Below are 20,318 nucleotides of genomic sequence, written 5' to 3'. Positions count from 1 at the left end.
GTTTCTTACTATTTACTGTTAGACTGTATACCATGAAGCCTCCTGAGTGTTTAAGAATTTGTTACTTGGGGGACACCTGGGTGGCTCTGTAAGTTGGGCATCTCACTTTGGATCAGGTCATGATCTCACAGCTCATGGACTCAAGTCTCATTTTGGGCCCTCTGCTGTCAGCAATAAGCCCACTTCAGATCCTCTGTCCCCCTCTCTCCTCACCCCTCCCCCACTCATGTGCTTGCTCGCTCTCTCTCAAAAATAAAGACATTTAAAACTTTGAAAGGAACAAATTTATTTGACATTACTAAATACATTAGAGATGGATTTAAAAATGTTATCCAACTCAGGGCACCTATGTGGGTCAGTCAGTTAAGCTTCTGACTTCAGCTCAGGTCATGATCACCTTACGTAAGGCTTTGTGCTGACAGCTCAGAGCCTGGAGCCTGCTTCAAATTCTGTGTCTCCCACTCTCTCTCTGCCCTTCCCCAATTCACTCTCTGTCTCTCAAAAATAAATAAACGTTAAAATTTTTTAAAATGTTATCCAACTCGGGGCGCCTGGGTGGCTTAGTCGGTTAAGCGTCCGACTTTCGCTTAGGTCATGATCTCGCGGTTCGTGGGTTCGAGCCCCGCGTCGGGCTCTGTGCTGACTGCCAGCTCAGAGCCTGGAGCCTGTTTCAGAGTCTGTGTCTCCCTCTCTCTCTGACCCTCCCCTGCTCACGCTCTCTCTCTCTCTCTCCTAGAAATAAATAAAAACCTTAAAAAAATAAATAAATAAATAAAATGTTATCCAACTCAAAATATATTTTAATTCCTCTACTACTAAATATAGTAAATTCTGCACAATGACTTATTAGCATTTTTTCTCATGAAATATCATGGCAAAGACCATCCCATTAGAGATTTTCACAAAGAATGTGAGGTTCAGCATTGTTCTACAATATTACTGTTATATGATTTTGATGGGACAGCCATTTTGGAGAACAGTTTGGCAATAGCACAAAATTAAACATGCTTTTACCACATGTTCAAGGAATTCCACTCCTAGGTACTTACCCAAAACATATGAAAATATCTGTCTATGCAGAAAGTATGTATGCCAACTATTCATAATAGCCAGATATGAATAATACTATTCATAAATGCTGAAAGTCAGAAGTAATCCACAGGTTGCTTACTTTATTGATGAATAGATCACAAACTGTGTTATTTCTGTATCATGGAATAGTACTCTGCTATAAAGAGAAATGAAATGGATGAATCTCAGAAACATAATGCTAAGCGAATTAACTCAAACACAATAGTCTGTGTACTGTATGATTCTATTTAAGTGAAATTCTAGAAAAGACATGATTATAGTGACAGCATGTTCATGGTTGCCTGTAGCCTTGGGGGCAGGAGGGGATAAGATGCAAAGAGGGTCAAGGAAACCATTCTGGGTGAGGGATCAGTTTGGTGGTGCTTGCACGGTAGTATACAGTTACTAAAAGAGATGGGGTGCCTGAGTGGCGCAGTTGGATAAACAAGTACTAAAAGTGTTAAACTGCCCACTTAAAATTGGTCGATTTTATTATCTGTAATGCCTTAAACAACAGCAAAAAAAAAAAAAAAAGAAGAAAAAATATTAAATAACTTCGTCTTAGATATGTGTTACAAATTCTACAAAATAGTACATGTTCTATGAAAGAACATGATCTGGGGTTTATTTCAAATCAAAAAGTAGGGATGGAAAAATATATATAGCTAAAAGTACAATAAAACTTTAAATCATTAACAGGTGATGTGTGGCATTTTATACATGTTGGATAAAAACCTATATGTACAAGAAAGACTTGGTTCAGGTTTATGTATTTATATTTATGGATAATTTTTATAGGCTGTAAATCTGTTTAAAACTCCTTTGTTAGTGAACTGTAATTGGCAAGGTATTTCAAAAGGTGAATGTATTCCTTACTTTGAGCATATTGAGATAAAGAAGTGGCCGGTAAGTCTCTATTGCTGAAATGAATGATGGTCAGTGATTAGCAACAGCATTTATTTATATTTAAACTCTACTTGCTTTCATGCTAAACCACATTGTAATCATTCACCGTAATGAATTTTGAGACAGTCTAAAAATGCTAAGATAGCACTTTACAAGAAGAATATTTGGTCTCCTGGAGAACAAAACCGTTAAGTCCACCTGAGATAAATGGATTATATTCTTTTAAAGATTGCCTGAAGGTTTGGATTCACAATCCATCTCTCTTGCAGGTGAATCAGATTTAAGCAATTGAAAGCTTGTAAGTGCTGTTGCTTTTTCATCTTTCCTGCATCTAAAATGGTACTAGTCAGCAATAGCATTTTCCTCTCATCGTTTTGTAGTTCCAGACAGGGTTTGTTTCCAACAAAAAATGAACTGTAGCTTTCCATGAGTAGTATTTAGTATCACGCTTGCAATCTGTTTCCCCAAGGTTTCTCTGTTTTCCTTAGGATGCATTAGGATATATTTATTTATTTAACATACATTCCAACATGTATGGAGCAGTGGGAATTCTTATTTGTCATTGATCCATTCTCCTTTTAATCACAATTACTCTGTTTCAGAAATTACACTGTCGTTAATTCCAAAATCATCGTGGTCACAATAAGGCCTGAACCCAAAACAACTGATTCATTCCTGGAGATAGAACTAGCTCATTTGGCTAATGTAAGTATCATCCATGTGGCATTGAGTTGTTTATAGAATTTACCTTTTAAAAAAGTTAACAGTCACATATTTGATAAGATCGGAACACATTTTCTGGACTTTTTGGAGTTGTGAATGAAGCAATTGGTTATGAAGATTATGTCATATAGAAACAAAATGCCAGATTATCCTATGCTTTAGTCCATAATAAAACTCTCTTCAGTTTATCCAAGATAACAATTATTAAATTGTTTATCCATGTAGACATCTTTTTGGGCTTTGAGCTAATCAATGGGGAAGACCAAGATGAATAAGAACCTGTCTCACCTGTGGTGGGGAAGACAGCCATGTAAATATATAGGTTTAAGATGCATGTAGTAATTGAAGTTATAAACATAATCTAAAGGGTACCCTAGCAGGAGAATGAGTGGAATGGCATTTAAAGTGCTAGGTCAAGATCAGAGAAGGCTTCTTATAACTAGTTTGATGCTCTAGTAATCTAAATCTGAACCTCCCATTCCAGAAAGACAAGAACCCATTCTTTTTTTTTTTTTAATTTTTTAATGTTTTATTTCTTTCTGAGAGAAGGAGAGAGAGACAGTGTGAGCAGGGGAGGGTCAGAGAGAGAGGGAGATACAGAATCTGAAACAGGCTCCAGGCTCTGAGCTGGCTGTCAGCACAGAGCCCAGCGTGGGGCTCAACCCCACAAACCGTGAGATCATGACCTGAGCCGAAGTTGGACGCTTAACCACTGAGCCACCCAGGGGCCCCAACAAGAACTCTTTCTTGAATCCATCCAACTGCAACTAAAATTCTTTGAATCTTTTTCAGTCCTCCAGTAGAAATTTAAAATATCTACTTACCTTTATACATTTATTTAAAATGCTTAAATCATTGATGAATGGGGACAAGGAAGGTGATTCCTATTAAGGTTCTCCTAATTATGATTTACACTCCCTGTATTTAAGTGAGCCACTCTCTTGTGTTGCATGTACACAGGTTTGTTTTTGTTTTTGTTTTTGTTTGGGGGGGGGAGGTTCGGTTTAATTCCTTGCAAAGTTTCTGGGAAGTTGATCATTACATACAAATAACAGAAACACAGAGTGTCATTTTTCCCAAATTGAGAAATTTAATGAATGACATAATAGAATTTATATTCACATCTTTTGGTTTATAAAATTACATATTGTCCCCTGTTTTATAACTTCTTGTTTCCAAAAAAATCAATCTTGGTTTTATAAAAAATGACAAATAACTTCCCTGTAAACCACTTTTTACTAACATGCTTCAGGCTTCCTAGATTGTTTAGTGAAAATCTCAAATCTCGTAGCAGTAGCTCTTAAACATCACAACTAATACTTAAACTATTGGGTCTTCTACTTTTGCCAAAATATGACTGTACTGGTTCTATTTATTTCAAGAATGTATTTTACTTCTATAAAATCTACCTCTTTACACCTAAGATTAATCTTATCTCTACCTAACCTCATCACTGCACTGAAAACTGGAAATTCCTTTAAACATTACTTTTGAATAAGGAATATTTTTTTTGTAGGTTCAAAATTGTTTAAAAAGATTTCTTTACTTAGGTATTTAGTTTTATTGTTTATTAGGGTAATGTCTATCCAGTTATAAACATTGGTGAAAAAATTGTAAGAGATACTAGTTCCCTGAATTGCTTACTAAAAAAGCAATACAGTGCCAGAATGTCTATCATGTTTCTTATGGAAAAAACACTTATGTAAATGAACATTTACAAAACTTTCCTAAATAAAGTCATTATTGATGATTTAAAGAATATATTAATCAAATGACATTGTTTTCATAAGTTGAAGAAAGAATAACGTCAGAAATAGCATTGATGAAATAGTCTCACTATTTCAGTTCAGTAAAACTATTTGAAATGAACAGATTCAAGCTTTGAGTCAAACTTCACTTCTGGGGGAATATTTTGTTAGCCAGTTTATAAAGGAGATAAACCATGTACGGAAAGTCACTTTCTACCTATGAAAACCCAAGTACATAGCCAATATACTTTATTAAGCACTAGCTAGACACTGGGGTGACAATGAAAGTCAGGATATAAGAATGGTGAGATAATGATCACGAGTTACTTAGAACTAATTCTGTTTCATTATTTTGAGTGAATGAGTTGACCAGATTTTCAAAACAATACATTCTCCACTCTAGAAGATCCCCATTTAAGGGAATATAGATGAATCTGTTGAAAAGGGGGACTGAGGAAAGAGGAGAAGAAGAAGAAAAGCTTACGCTGGAGAATAAAATGGCGCCAAATATTCTCACTCACTTATATTATCCCCTTACACGCAGTGTCCACCTGTCTTCAGAGGCCCTAATTAACCACCACAAAGTGGAGCCTCTCTGGATCGCTGGATTCCTCATTTCTTCCCTTTATTTTATAAATACCTTTCACACTTTGTCCATATAATACATACAGTCCTTCATGCTGTCCTGTTTTGAATTTCTAATGCTTGTTGTATTTATACTTACTGTCCAAATTAGAGTTTATAAAGTACTACTCACTGAGGGAAAGAATATATAATTGATTTGTTGAGTAGTTTAATATTTATTACCAGTCTTATATGCTTTATATACTGATTTTAGTTCGTGTCCATTGAAGAGCCAATCAAAGAGCCCACACTGAAATATAATAGTGTTCACCAATATAAATACATCTTAAATATGAAAATAGAAATTGATTAGAAAAGCTGAAATTTTAATACAACTCTATACAGATGAAGATTATCATTGTTACTGCCTTCAAAATTGAACTATTTTAGATACATTTCTAATAGCAAGTCTACTTTCACATACTTTCTTAGATCAAAAGTATGCACCACACTCCTGAGCTCAGAAAACAGTAATGGCTTGCAAATTATATCTGTTTCATATACCATGTTGAAGAAAAATGAAGAATGGGAATTAATAGTTATAGTGAGTCTAGGGAAAAGCCTGTTAACATTTTAACATAATAAACGAAATGTGTTCTTTTAAAAAGCTTTGTAACAAATAGCTCTAAAGTATGTTAAATATAATAAGGCCCTTGGGAGCTGTAGGAATAGGTAGCAGAATATGGAATCTTGAAATTCCAAATTGTATGTAGCAAAGCCAATTGCAGTTTTACCCAGCTCATAAATCATTAATAACTAAGATGCTATTCTTAGTTCAGTTTTGGGGAACCTATGGCTTTATTGTGGTGACCTATAGTGTCAGAGTTTGTGGTCCCTCATGCTTAGGAATAGCAATCATTTGCTTTTAAAAAATATCAAATTTGCTTTCACAGAAAGAGAATTTTATTTTTTTATGTTACTTAAGGCTTCTTCAATGTGACATTTATGCTTGTTAATATTGTTAGATTACTAATATATAAGGAAAGTTATAAATTTTATTGAAAATAATTATTGAGACCTAAATAAGTATAGTGGAATGACCCTAAATGCTCATGCACAAATCCACATATGCACACTTACAGACACCCACCATTAGGATGCCTTGGATCCGACAGATCTGAGCTGCTATGACTTTCTAAGGTGGATAGTATCTCCATCTTTAAAGATGAGTTAGAAAAAGAAGAAAATGCATACATTTTAGTTATATCATTCTCTATCAACTTTGTTAGCCTGAAAATGCATTCCTTTTCCAAATGAAGAGGTTTTTAGGTTGTCCATTTTGGAAAGACAGTTTGGACTCTGCTGGTCTGCAGTCTCTGTGGTCTTAGTCTCATTTTAGTTCTTCCTCTGAGTAATAACTATAATGATCTAGTTAGCATGATACTGCTGTCTTTCAGGACTGAGAAAAAACCATGAGGTTTATTTGTAATTCTCAAATTGGTCATACTCACAAAAGAATCCCATGGGAATTTGGGCTTATGGGTTTTATTGTCTTTGCCATATTTGCTTGCATACTAATAGGATCAGCTAACAAATTAAGGAGTTTGTTTTATGTGTACAAACTAAAGTTAATCATGAGCCATGGCCTTTGTAAATCATAGCTGCAAACACAATGGAAGACTATAATGAATGTGCTTGTTACCATTAGATAAGCATGAGAAACAATGAAAAGAGATTTCAAGCACTTTCAGTGGATATTTTCAAAAATATCAAAGGCTGATAACAACCTAAGGAATTAAAAATCACTTGACAAAGCTCAAGGAAGTCCAGTCTATAAATCTGTAATTTCTGCAAAGAGGTGTTTGTATGCCTTTATGTTTTGAATCACTTTTCTACCCTTACTTTTGTCCATTTGAAAGAGATTTCTGATTTTGTTTTCTGCTTAAAGCTCTTGGTAATTTTTGTGGAAGAGTCTTGAAATGCTAACTAGACAGACAGATTGATGGCTGTGTCACCAGCTGAAATTGAGATAGAAGTTGTTCCTTAGCTACATTTGTAATGATTTTTTGTTTGTTTTTTGTTGTGGTTGCTGTTGGGTGTGTGTGTGTGTGTGTGTGTGTCTGTGTGTTTGTGTATGTGTGAGTGAGTGTGTGTTCTTGGTTACATCCTAATTCCTCAGCTCAAGCAAGCAACCTTCTCGCTTACATTTCAAATACAATTTAGTTTGATTCATAATACATAGTTAAAATTTTTCAAAAAGATTTTAGAATAATTCTGCTCTTTTGCAAGCAGTGGTGAGCAAACCTTTTTAGTTAAGAGTCAGATAACAAATATAGACATGTGAGCTATAATGACCTCTGTCACATTTACTCAGCTCTGCCGATGGAGCATGAAAGCAGCCAGACAATATCTAGACAAATGGGTGTGGCTCTGCAATGAAATTTTATTTACAGATTTGGATTCTGGGCTATAGAGTTAGTCAACCTTATATAGTAAACAGAATCATGCCCCCACCCAAATACCCATGGCCTAACCTCCAGAACTGGGTATGGTACGTGTCAAAAGAGACTTTGCAGATGTAACTAAAGGTAGGGACACTGAGATGGGGAAATTATCCTGGATTATCTGGGTAGGTCTAACTTATCACATGAACTATTAAAGGTGCATAACTTTTCCCTGTGGTTATGGTCAGAAATGCAGCATACTAAAAACTCAACTACCATTACTGACTTTGACAACCCCTGGGTCCCAACCAGAAGTGCAGACCTCAGCCCTACAACTGCAAGGAACTAATTCTACTGAAGCCTGAATGGACCTGACCATGGATTTATCCTTAGATCCTCCAGGAAATAGTGATATCCTGCCAATACTTTGATCTTAAACTTGAGAATCTCTTGAGTAAAGACCCAGCTGAGCTCAACAGACTCTGACCAAGAGGAACTGTGAGATAATAAATTTATGTTATTCTATTCTGCTGTTTATGGTAATTTGTTACAGCAGCAATAGAAAACTAATAACCCTGCATTGGAGCATTGCAAAGTTAATTTTAGATTATGAAGATAATGTATATGTAAACATTAAGAGTGCCATTTTGAATCAGATATAATACAATACTGATGATACATCATTCAATAAGAATTAATTAGCAACCAGAGATTAAATTTTTTCCTGTTGATTATTATTCCAGCACCTTAGCAACCTGATTAAAGGAATCATCAGACAACGAGAATGGCCATTGTAAAGTGGTGGTGGGATATTCGGGAAAATCGGAGGATGCCATGAGCAGCACCACCTAGGTAGCCACAGGAAGGGCCTCGTGGAACCAAGTGCTGGATGTCAGGGGCGACTCTGGCATTTGCAAATACGTTGTGCTGCTGAAGCTATTTAGCAAAACTTCTCTGCTGGCAGCTGATAGACTGGAGTAGTGCAAACACCTCTGTTGCCTTTGCCTCTGCTGCAATCCCATAGAAGTCTTATTAAGATATCCTCTTGGCTGTAAAAGGAAAAGACTTAAGCTGTATGTTTTGTCTGTATGAAATCTAGTTATTTAACTACTTTTATTTATTAAAGTTATTTGCCACTCCAACTCATAAGAAATACTTGAGGAGTTTCTCATCCTAGGAAACCCATGTGTTTGTTGAGAGGTGCACCAGGCTTCTGTGCAGCCATTGTTGGAAATGATGTAATCATGTGATCATATGTGGGTAAGACACTCTAAGACATCTACATGGAGGCAATGATTTTCTTTGAATAATACACATAAAAATAATCCCTGATAGCGGTTCTACTTTTTACTGTTTCCCATATGTCAAATAGGCAGTATTCATTGGGAAATAATGTACATTCAGGTTAGTGATACATCTCAGAAATTAGGGAAGCAAGCTGTTATCACATCCACAAAAATAGTGTCATCTGGTTAATGTGGGCTAATGAGTAACCATATAGCAGAAGCTGAATTAAATATATGCTGTTTCTTTATGTTCCAATTAAATAGTTGCTAACTCCTCAAGAAGAGCTATGCAACATGGATGTGACTCATCCTGATAAAACAATATTCTGCATTTCTCACGTCAGTGGTCTTTATATCAGTCTACCTTAGCTAAAGCCAGCTCCCTCTTTTCCATATTGACCCGTTCTCAATGTGATGCTTTCTGCTGAACCCTCATATATCTATTTTAAAAAATCTCTTTATCTCCATGATCCTATTAAGTAAGAACACAGTATTGCATTTTTAATGATGCCCTTTAGACTTCAGGCGTATGTCAGCGACCCTTTCAAAAATAAAAGAAGAAAAAAGATTTAGACCCAGATTTAGTTCTTTTTAAGTATCATTTAAAAATATGAAAATGTGGAATAGTACTTACCATAACCTTTAAAAAAAGATTTGGAGAGGCGCCTGGGTGGCTCAGCTGGTTAAGCATCCAGCTTCGGACCAGGTCATGATCTCATGGTTCATGAGTTCAAGCCCCACATGGGGCTGTCTGCTATCAGCACAGAGTCTGCTTTGGATCCTCTCTCCCCTCCCCTCTCTGCCCCTTCTCCACTCATGTACTCTCTCTCTCTCTCTCTCAAAAATAATAAATTTTTAAAAATCATTTAAAGAAAAAAAAAAGATTTGGAGAACATTCAACAGATTGTCTTCTGCAGTTGAGCTTCATACACTGTTTTCAACTGTATCATATCCATGGGTGGTATATTACACCTTCAGGGACTATAAAGCTGTTTATATGTTAAAAGAAATACTCTCACTGATCAGCTTTTAGGGACCTTTCATAGATCCTACTATGGAAAAATTTACATTCACTAAGATTTTACCCACCTCCTCCCACCATGCATTCCTTAGACTTTATTTAATGTGTCTTTTCTCAAATTGTAGTAGAATTATACACATATTATAAATGAATCTTTTGTGGGTCAAGTCAATCATATTGGAAGTGTTCTTAAGGAATTCTCAAAATCTATTTGTGCAGTAATATATAATACTACACAAATAATTGTAATAACTACAATTATGGTTCAGTGGGGAAAGAAAGGAAGATATACTTAGCAAAACCCAGGGTTTTTTAATGCAATGTCTTTACGTCTAAAATATTGAAAATTAGAGAGAGACAGTGTAGTGTCCACTGAACAGTCTTTTTCCCATCTATATTCAAGAAGTCAAAGTGCAATGCACTAGAAGATGTTACAGAGACAGTCATTCTGGAACATCTGAGTCAGAAATTTGGAAATGTTGAGATAGTTGTGATGAAGTCACTGCCCTTCTTCATGCCCTTAGATGCTTCGTCTATTCACTTGCTTTGCCTCTATATACAAAATACAAAAAATATATATTTTTTTAAGAGGACTATGAAAGGTACAAGAAAATTAAGACGTTTCCAGATTTGGAAGTTACTATGACATTTGAGCAATAAGCTTTTGAAAATTAAAAAAAAAAGGGGGGGAGAGGGTAAAGAAACCATACACTTTCTGTTGCATACATCTTGAGCAGTACTTCTTCAAATTTGATGTGGATAGAAACTATGGTGGGCGGAGGGAGTAATAATTAAAATGCATGTTTCTAGGTATAGCCCCAATCTCAGAACTTGTGGAGGCAAGTAATCTACATTTTAAATAATACCCCAGTTGATTCTAGAGTAGGTCTTGAGAAAACCCTTGGAAAACACGAAGATAGCAAAAGTGTAATAAACACAGTATGTGAATTGAATTTATTCAGAAGTTATAAACACTAAGGAAAAATTAGAGAAACTTGGTTTTCATTCATTTTTATTGTGACTTTACTCTTATCTTTTCTATGACCAACTTCCTTCAGATCTTTGCTCTAAAATCATCTTACTGGTGAAGGCTTCCCAATATATAAAATTGCAATTCATTTACTTCCCAGTCTCCCCTATCATTGTGATTTACCTTCTCATCATAGCACAGATTACCATCAACCATATTCCATATTTATGTGTTTATGTTATTTGTCTCTCTCCCTGCCCTTTTCACTATAGTTAAATCTGTGAGGCAAGATTTTTGCCCAGTTCTGTATCCTCAGTGCTTTAAAGGGTATCTGGAATGTAATAGGGGTTTACTAAGTGACCTTTACATGAATGACTAAATGAAATTTACCATAGTGAGAGTAATTTACCATAGTGAGATGTATTTAAAGTATTCTGTATGGGGAAGAAAAAAGACTTGAAAGAGAGTTTTGAAAGAAGAAAAAGAATTCATTTATGAATGTCATTCATGAATCACTGAGGTGTACATCTAGAAAGGATGTCCAAATCCTTTATAAATAATAAAGAAAATAAAAAATAAAATTAAATAAAATAACAAGAAAGTTATGCAGACCAAAGGAAAACAAAGATCCGCCCGTGGAAATACATTTACAAAGCCAGTGATATATTATACTGTTAAATGGGTATATTGGTTTTGTTGATGTAGAAACAGGGAGAGAGGTAAAAGAAGTAAAAGTAAAAAAAAACAACAACAACACAACAAACAGCAAAGACTATTAAAGACACTTGAAAGTGGTATGTAGAGCATCTATGGTAATTAGGAAATTTGAGTCATGGTACATTTTTTAAATGCTTAAATGTAGGTGAAAGAAATATTTAAATTGAGTTCAACTATTCTATTTTGCCTGGGGTCAAGAGAGACAGTTTTTTGCTGTTGCTACTTGTTTCTTTGTTTGCTTGCTAGTTTTAACAAAACTGTGGTTTTCAAGAAGGTAGTTTATTTCCAAAGGTTTTCAAATACATGAAGTTTTAATATTTTAAGTGTCAATGATATTAACAGCTTTGTAAATGAATTTTCTTATGCACATTTATCTCATTTGGTTGAGAATTTTTTGTTTCCTTAGCTTGGTGCATTTCTTAAATCTACTTCTATAGGCTAGTGTATAGCTCTCTTTTCTTCCCCTGTTCCTGTCATCACATTTGTTACTCTCGGGCTCACATTTCCTGGTATTGATTTCCTGTAAATTCCTCATAACAGATCTTGTAGCAGAGTACCTTTGAGAAAAGTATCTAAAAATTATAACAAATATTTTATAAGTGATTTCTCAAAGAACTTTTTAGTCATTTTTTTTTTCATATTTAGGAGTCACTTGTCATTGATATTTGCTTTATGTTTCCCATCACACATTCTTTTTCCTTTAAGCGACTGGTCTATCCAGATATTAAGATTCCTCTGATTCATTTGTTCTGCTTAGCTTTCTAAACTTCAAATGTTTAAATAATTGACCACAGCTCACAGACTTACATATTGGTAGCTGCACTAGAATGCATGCTCACAGAGCAGGGTGTTTGTCATGTAGGTTTCAGAAAGTGGAGTGAAGCACAAGAGGAGTGCATTTTGGAACCTTTAATAATCCTCATCTGGACACTTTTTAAATTTTCACAAGGACAAGAAAAAGAGAAGTATGAGATAAGATCCAAAAGATGAAAGGTGAAGAAGGTAGAGGATAAAACTAAGGGTTAACAATGGCATGGATTAAGAAAAGAACAAACATTTCTCACCTTTATACTTTTTGAAAAAAAAAATTAACATTTATTTTATTTTGAGAGAGTATGAGCAGGGGAGAGACAGGGAGAGAGGGAGTTACAAAATTCAAAGCATGCTCCAAGCTCTGAGCTGTCAGGACAGAGCCCAATACAGGACTTGAACCCACTAACTGCGAGCAAGATCATGACCTGAGCTGAAGTTGGCCGCTTAACCGACTGAGCCACCCAGGCGCCCCCTCACCTTTATGCTTTTATCTGAAAGTGGAAATCAGTTTCTTTAGGGGAGTTAAAAAGAAAGATATATCCAAGCAATTAAGTTCATTTTATATTCATTTTCTAATATTGTTTTAATTTTGTTGTAATTTGTTATGAACTCTAAACATGAAATATTAATCCTATAATCAGTATCCTGTAATGGTTTATGTAGAAATTTAACTTCAACTCATACATTACTAAAAGAAGTGAACTAGATTTAAAAGAACTATTATCTCTGGTTCTTAACCTATACTTAATTTCTATATTGATTAAATATATACTCACATATCCTTCATTGTGATATTTCAAGGATAACTTATTTTCTATAAAGTGCTCTGAGTTCTTTTGAACAAATCCCAGATAAATACAGCATAACTTTATGATACAATATTGTAGCTATGCTAAGGATTTCTTAGAAATTCACAAACTGAATGAAAATTTAAGCTAAAACCAGATAGGGTCTCATAGGACCAAGGAAGAAAAAAATTTGAAAAATAAAGAAAGAACAAGAAAGAGGAAAGGAAAAGAAAACGATTTGAAGCACCACTCCCTTCTGTGACCCTCCCCAGATCTGTGTTTTTTGTAGAACCACATTAATGACATACTTAGTCCTTGAAACTTGATCTGACTAACACAAGCCATGACGCCCCTCATTTGTCCCTTCCATAGTATATTATGACTAGTAACACTTATAAAAGCATGTCTAATTATTGTTATTTAAACATTCCATATGTGTATTCCTCATCAACTTCTATAAGACTATAACTTTTTTCAGGGAAGGCAGTGTTTTTATGCTCTAAAAGCATAGGGCATGGGTATGAACATTTGATAAGAAGTAAGATACCTTGGCTATGTGGTCTTTGAAGGATTTTTGAAGAATGGTAACAGTGCTAAAATATTGGAATTAGTCAAATGTCATAATTAAAAGAAAAAATAAAATTGGGTAGATTGCAAAATGGTGAAATTCTAGAATGGACCCCGAAAACAGCACTTAGAAAGGCAACAGGTCACAAAGAACCTGCCTAGACTTTTAAAGAGATTGTTTTGCCAGATATACCTCAGTGATTATCTACATATAAGACAAGACTGAGGATGGGAGCTGGCTGTCATGGGGGGAGCGTGTCCACCTATGGAATGGAGCCAGTTCCCTGTTTCAGGACTGTAACTTTTATCTGCCTTGGCCTACTCATCATTTTTATTAATGACTTGGTTGGATGAGGTAATAGATACTGTGTTTGTCTCTTAATCCTCTAAAGATTAAAAGTTTTAAATCAATAGTGAATGTGTGGGATGACAAAATCAAGATTCAAAAAGTCTCTCTTAAGAGACTTGAATGTATATGTCATCAAGCTGAGGAAGAGACTACAAATATATCTGATATAGTCTTAGTCTGCATTATTAGGAATATGGTACCTAAAGGGGATGGAAAGAGCACCACTTTGTTCTATACATAGGATACACATGGATAGTTGCCCTAAATGCACTTTAAACATGTGTGCTCCAGGAAATGAGTGATGTGGAGAGTGAGAGAACTTGAAATCCACCAAGTATGTTTAATAGAGAAGACTCTTCAGGGATATAATAGCATTTGTAGCTATCTAAAGATATCACATAAAGGAAGAATCATTAGACTAGTTTCAAAAGGACAAAATAAAGTGCAGTGAATGTGACAGACAGACGGAAGGAAAACACTTCAACAATTAGTACTCTTCAAAACAAAAGCACTACCCAAGGTAATCCAGTGTGGACAATACATATATAATTATTGAACTGATAAAAATTTGGCCCTTTTTTTAACATAGTTTCATTAAATGTGATCTGTACAAAAGTGATCTGTGGATTAAGAAGATACTGCAAAACATGACATATAAACTTGTCAAATTCCTATGTTGTACACCCAAAACTAATATAACCTTGTCTGTGAACTATTAGAAAAAAGAAATAACACTTTCCCATGGTATACATGTGGTCATGTGGGCATTTTTTTCTGGATTTCAAAAGAATGAGATGGTCTTTAAGAGATAACACCTTAAATTAGGCTTATAGGAAGGAAATGATTAAACTTTATTTCTTTCCAAATTTGAAAGAACATCCTATTTTATGCTTCCATCTCCGTCTCATTCAATAGGTATAATTATTATAATTAAGGAGACACGCAAAGGGACTGTTAAATAGTGGATCTGGTTTAGTTCATGCTAATTGTGAACTACACCCCAAGAGGGCAGCCATGAGTGACTTGATAGGCAGACAAATTTGCATATCAAGTACAAATTTGTACTTAAAATATCTTTTAATGACACTCACATTCTTCATACTTTAAGAGAAAACCAACTCAAAGAATGCTGTGAGGTGCATCGATTTTTATTTCATTCATCATCATCATTATTGAATAATATGTTGCTTTTTAAAAATACAGCCACACATAATAAACCCAGTTTTAGGCAAAAAAAAAAAAAAGTTATTGCAAGCCAACAAACTCTTTGCAAATGGACAATTAATGCTACTATCTCTTGCCCCTAGAAAAGTGACCAACTAGAGTAATGGAGATAGCAGTGGTGTTCATACATGTGCATAATACAGAATGCTTCACCATGATTTAAATTATGTAGATACTTCGGTCCATGAAGGAAATAATCCAGCAATTAATATTTTACAAGTAAAATAATGAAATAGAAATCATTAAAAATAGACCTTGTGCTATATGAGAGCTTCACTGTCAATTTTCAAAATAACTAAATATAGGTTATGGTATTTATAATAAATGTATTGTCTTCATGAATAGAATTTCATAAAATGCATCACCAAATCTATGAGAAAAGGCATACAAATTTTGTATGCAAGAAAAAAAATAGAGGTGGAATCTTGAGAAATTCATACAGCAAGATAAGAAAACCACCATTCTGTTTGCATTTCATATAAAACTTCCATTTTTGTTGTATGTATTCATGATATATTTATTCTTTCTCTGCTTATTTTTAGGGTACTTTGAATCCCTATTGTGTATTGTGGGATGACTCAAAAACGTAAGTGACAGATGTTTTCTTATATTACTTTGGATTAAATATTCAAAGCACATTAAGTTATTTCAGCTGCCTGCTAGTCAACAGGAATGTGATAAGTTAGTGGGATGTGTGTTACACTCAGAAAACAGTCTGCTTTTTGAATCTGCAGGACAGGATGATGAATGTGTTTGTGTGTGATGATGCCATCCGATTACACTCCAAAATAGGATTGCATTACCTAATATGTAATGTAAGGCACATTGCTGTGCAAATCCCATGAGGATTTGTTAGGGGATCTAGTATTTTTTTTAACTAAAAAATTTTTTAACGCTTATTTATTTTTGAGAGACAAAGAGATAGAGCATGAGCAGGGGAGGGGCAGAGAGAGGGAGACACAGAATGTGAAGTAGGCTTCAGGCTCTGAGCTGTCAGCACAGAGCCCGACACAGAGCTCAAACTCAAACAGTGTGAGATCATGACCTGATCTGAAGTCAGGCGCTTAACCAACCGAGCCACCCATGTGCCCCTTGAAGTTCTAGTATTTTAAAGTCATAGGAGCTCAAATGATATTTCAGCATTTTGCCCTAGAACTTCAGCTTAGCATTGCACAATAAAATAGCAATCTCTATAATCATTAGGCCAATATGTTACTTGTATGACCTTGAGCCTATTATCAGAGTAATGTGATATTTATATGACCCTTTCAAATTATTTTATTATAAAAACATTGAGTGACATTTAATTGTCTTATTCATCTATTTTATGAATTCATGAAGACAAAAGAAAACAATTATAATAAATAAGGATTAATAATTCTTCAACAGATTCCTTTCTATAAGTAATTGTAATATATCTGGTCAAAATCATCTTAATCTTATCAGTAATTCTATGAGATTTTAAGGAAGGACTCAAAGAGCAGAAAAATCCTGATTAACTTTTAAGTAGACTCTTATATTTTAAATACTATGTACATTTATTTCCAGATTATATAATCTTGTTTTGTGTTGTTTTGCCTGAAGGGGAGATAATAAATATCAATTAATTCCAAAAGCCAATATCTCTGTGTGGATGCTGTTAGATAGGGCACCACATTGTTGAGTTCTAGGTATTCTAAGATTTTCTCCAGTGTTCTTCACCCAATATCTGATCTACATCTGAGGTTTTATTATGTTACTTGCCTCTCACCAGTAGTTATTGGAGAGTCTAGAAAGGCATGATTAGAATTTCTAGGTAAAGAGTAAACCTACTGGCAATGTGGTTATTTTTAGGGAACTGATACAATTTAAATTACAGTATCTATGTGGATGATTAATCAGTGACATTGGGCATATTTTGCTATAGATTCTGATATTCTAGGGAACCTCTTCACCTAGGAACCCTAGTGCCATAAAAAGAATCCCAACTTGCCCTGGCAATAACATGAGATGGATGTCCTCACTGATGTCATTTTTTTTCTTTTGAAATATGATACAGAAATCCATGGTAGGAAAATTTTTGCAAGCTTTGATCTTTACCAATAGCCAGAAAAGGCCCTAGTAGTATATTCTAAGGCACTGCTTAGTATGTTATATAGCCAAGGAAAGAATGAAATGCCACACAAATCTCATTGAATGATTTCTACTTAAGACTATACCATTTTAAACTCCTGTTTATATCTACTTGCATATCTTCATGAATAATAACCAACTTGGATTTAGTTTTATTCTCTTTTTAGTGGGTATAACATGCTTCAGTGTTGATCCAAACAGGGGAAGTGTTAGTTATTCTGAAAGACCTTTGGGACTGTCCAATGAATACTATGAGAAGAAACAGCATTCCCCTATTGTGTGACTCTTTTGGTTTTCTTTCACAGAATGTCTAAGTTTTTAAGTTTAATTTATAAAGATATTAGTGTTTGAGGTCAACAATATTCTTGGCAATCAATCACACTCTTTTCTCCAACATCTGCTAAAACATGACTCCTATCCATCACAAAAATAGACCAAAAAAAAAAAAAAAAACCCCACGTGTTTTAACCTTACAAAATTCAGTTGTTAAGTTGTCCTTGAAGAAAAGTATCCAGTCAGAGGTGTGGCTAGCTGCCTTTCAAAGTAGATTATCTGAAGAATCAGTGTAGTTCATGTTTCTTTGATGTACTTGAAAAATAATCAAAACTGACAGAACTTCTATCCCATCACCCTTTAACCAAAGCGTTTTATCATTAAATTGTTTTTCTGGGTGAGTTTTAAACGATGAAGGTTAAGGCAACTTTATTTATTTTCTTCATGGCTGATTTATTTTTATCATGTTCATATATACACACAATAGTTTTACCAATGATATGATTTCAACTTTGAGCATAAGTGCTTTAAGTATAGTTAGTCATGAAGAGATAAGGCTATTACTTTTTATATGGAAATGAGTTGACTTAAATGATATTTCAAGAGTGCAGTAATAAAGTTGAAATAAGTTGTCTTTTGGGGTTCCTGGGTAGCTCAGTTGGCTGAGCATCCAATTTTTGATCATGGCTCAGGTCTTGATTTTAGGGTCTTGAACTCAGTGTTGTGAGTTCAGGCCCCATTGTAGGACTCTGCTCTGGGTGTGAAGCTTACTTTAAAAAAAAGTTGTCTTTTAATTTTGGTTTATGTTATCAGATTGTCTTACCTTCTTTAGTGAGGTATAATTGATATATAACATTATATTTGTGTCAGGTGTACAACACAATGATTCAATATTTGTTTGTATTACAAAATGATCACCACAATAAGTTGGGTTAATATCCATAACCACACATAGTTGCAATTTTTTCTTGTGATGAGAATTTTAATGATTTACTCTCTTGGTAACATTCAAATATGCAACACCTTATTATTGCCTGTAGTCACCATGCTGGAAATTATATCACCATGACTCGTTTATTGTATAACTAGAATTTTCTACCTTTTGACCCCCTTCACTAATTTTGCCCACTCCTTATCCGCCTCCCCTCTTGCACATCAAATTGCCCTACATTTAATTGTTTAAGTTAATTTTTATTACAAAATTAATACCTGAGTATTTTTAGTTATAAAACTTCAAAACATAACTTCTAAGGCAAAAGTCCCCATTAATCATCACAAACTTGGTTGTCTATATCTACCCATATCCCCAAGGTTACTTCTATTTATATTTTGTTATGTATAATTTCAGGTATCCACTTATTCATTGACGTATATATACAGCCATAGAAATTAATACTATTTTTACATAAATATTATTACACAGTATGTGATACTGGCATCCTCAGTTTTTAATTTCACAATATGTTGTGGAAATTTTAAAACTTTGCTACATATGTTACACTTCTTATATGCGCTGCATTGTATAGATATATTATAATTGATCTATTATCCCTAATATTGGTGGAATTGAGGTTATTTTAAACTTATTTTATTAAATAAACTGTACTTCTGTGTATCTTCTTGTACATCCCTTCTTGAGGTTCTTTCTGACCATCCAGTACAAAGTGTTACACTTCTGTTCTCTTTATATCACCCTATTTTATATTCTTCACAACATACATTCCTACTTTAGTATTTCTTTTTATTTGCTTTTTGTCTGTCTCCCCCACTAGAAAGTAAGTGCCATGCAAGAGATACTTTTTCTTATTTACTACTGCACCCTTAGTGCCTAGGACATCTGCACATAGTATATATTCAACAAGTACTTCAGTTGGTTAGCTTTGCACCAGAATAAATGTTTGAATATTTCTCAGATACTGTTTCTCTTTGAGAATTATTTCCATGTATGTTTCATCTTATTAGTGACATACAGTTCTAGCAGTTATTAGATAGACCTAACATTGGAAGTTTGAAGGGAGAATACTTCAGCTTGGTATGATACTGAGGTCTATTATAAACAATGCATTTTATTTCTCATGATAATCTATTACCCGGATAACCCCAAGCAAAGATGTTTTTATTTTACTTTGATTGGTCAAAATAGTTTTAGACAATTTTAAAACATATTTTTATCTTGCTTTGGATAACTAATTAACAGGATGCAGAAAATGTTTCCTTATGGATGACCCATGAAATAAATTGAAATTACTTTCTCATTTCAGAAATAGGCTCTTTTGGTTAGAAGTGTTTCTTTTTAAATGTTTAAATGTTTTCTTTTAAAATAGCTTATAAAGCTTTAATTAGGGTAATAATTTTCACATCCTTTGGGATACTCTAAATTTGTATTTTGAGTGTTAGATCATGTTTGGTGACTACATTCCCTGGAAAACCCCTAATCCTTTCTTTAATTAACCTGTGATCTTTCTCAATGGTTCTTAGTAGACCATTTGATGCTATCAGGTCTGTGAATGATGTTTGTTTTCAGAATATGTTTCCAGAATGTCAATATTATGAATTTCAATTATAATTTCTTACCTATTGGTAAACAGTTTTGTCAATCCACTTATAACTTTTGTACCTACCTTGTGGTTGAAAGCAAATCTTCTAAATGCTTTATCTATATAAGATTTTATTTGTAAGTAATCTCTATACCCAACATGGGTACAAACCTACAACTCTGCCATCAAGAGTCGCATGCTCTAC

General features: G+C 34.3%; 1 protein-coding gene across 1 annotated transcript in view; it reads left to right on the top strand.

Annotated features, from left to right (window-relative positions):
• Positions 1-20,318, top strand: part of ADGRB3 (adhesion G protein-coupled receptor B3) — a 453,898-nt gene that overhangs the window by 149,837 nt on the left and 283,743 nt on the right. The window contains exons 14-15 of the mRNA XM_077767234.1: positions 2,580-2,682; positions 15,734-15,777. Coding sequence (XP_077623360.1) covers positions 2,580-2,682; positions 15,734-15,777 — 147 coding nt within the window. The remainder of the gene's footprint in view (positions 1-2,579; positions 2,683-15,733; positions 15,778-20,318) is intronic.

Source organism: Crocuta crocuta, unplaced genomic scaffold (assembly GCF_008692635.1).
Source record: "Crocuta crocuta isolate KB4526 unplaced genomic scaffold, BGI_CrCroc_1.0 scaffold518, whole genome shotgun sequence".
NCBI classification, from domain to species: Eukaryota; Metazoa; Chordata; class Mammalia; order Carnivora; family Hyaenidae; genus Crocuta; species Crocuta crocuta.
This window is presented reverse-complemented; position numbering and strand designations above follow the sequence as displayed.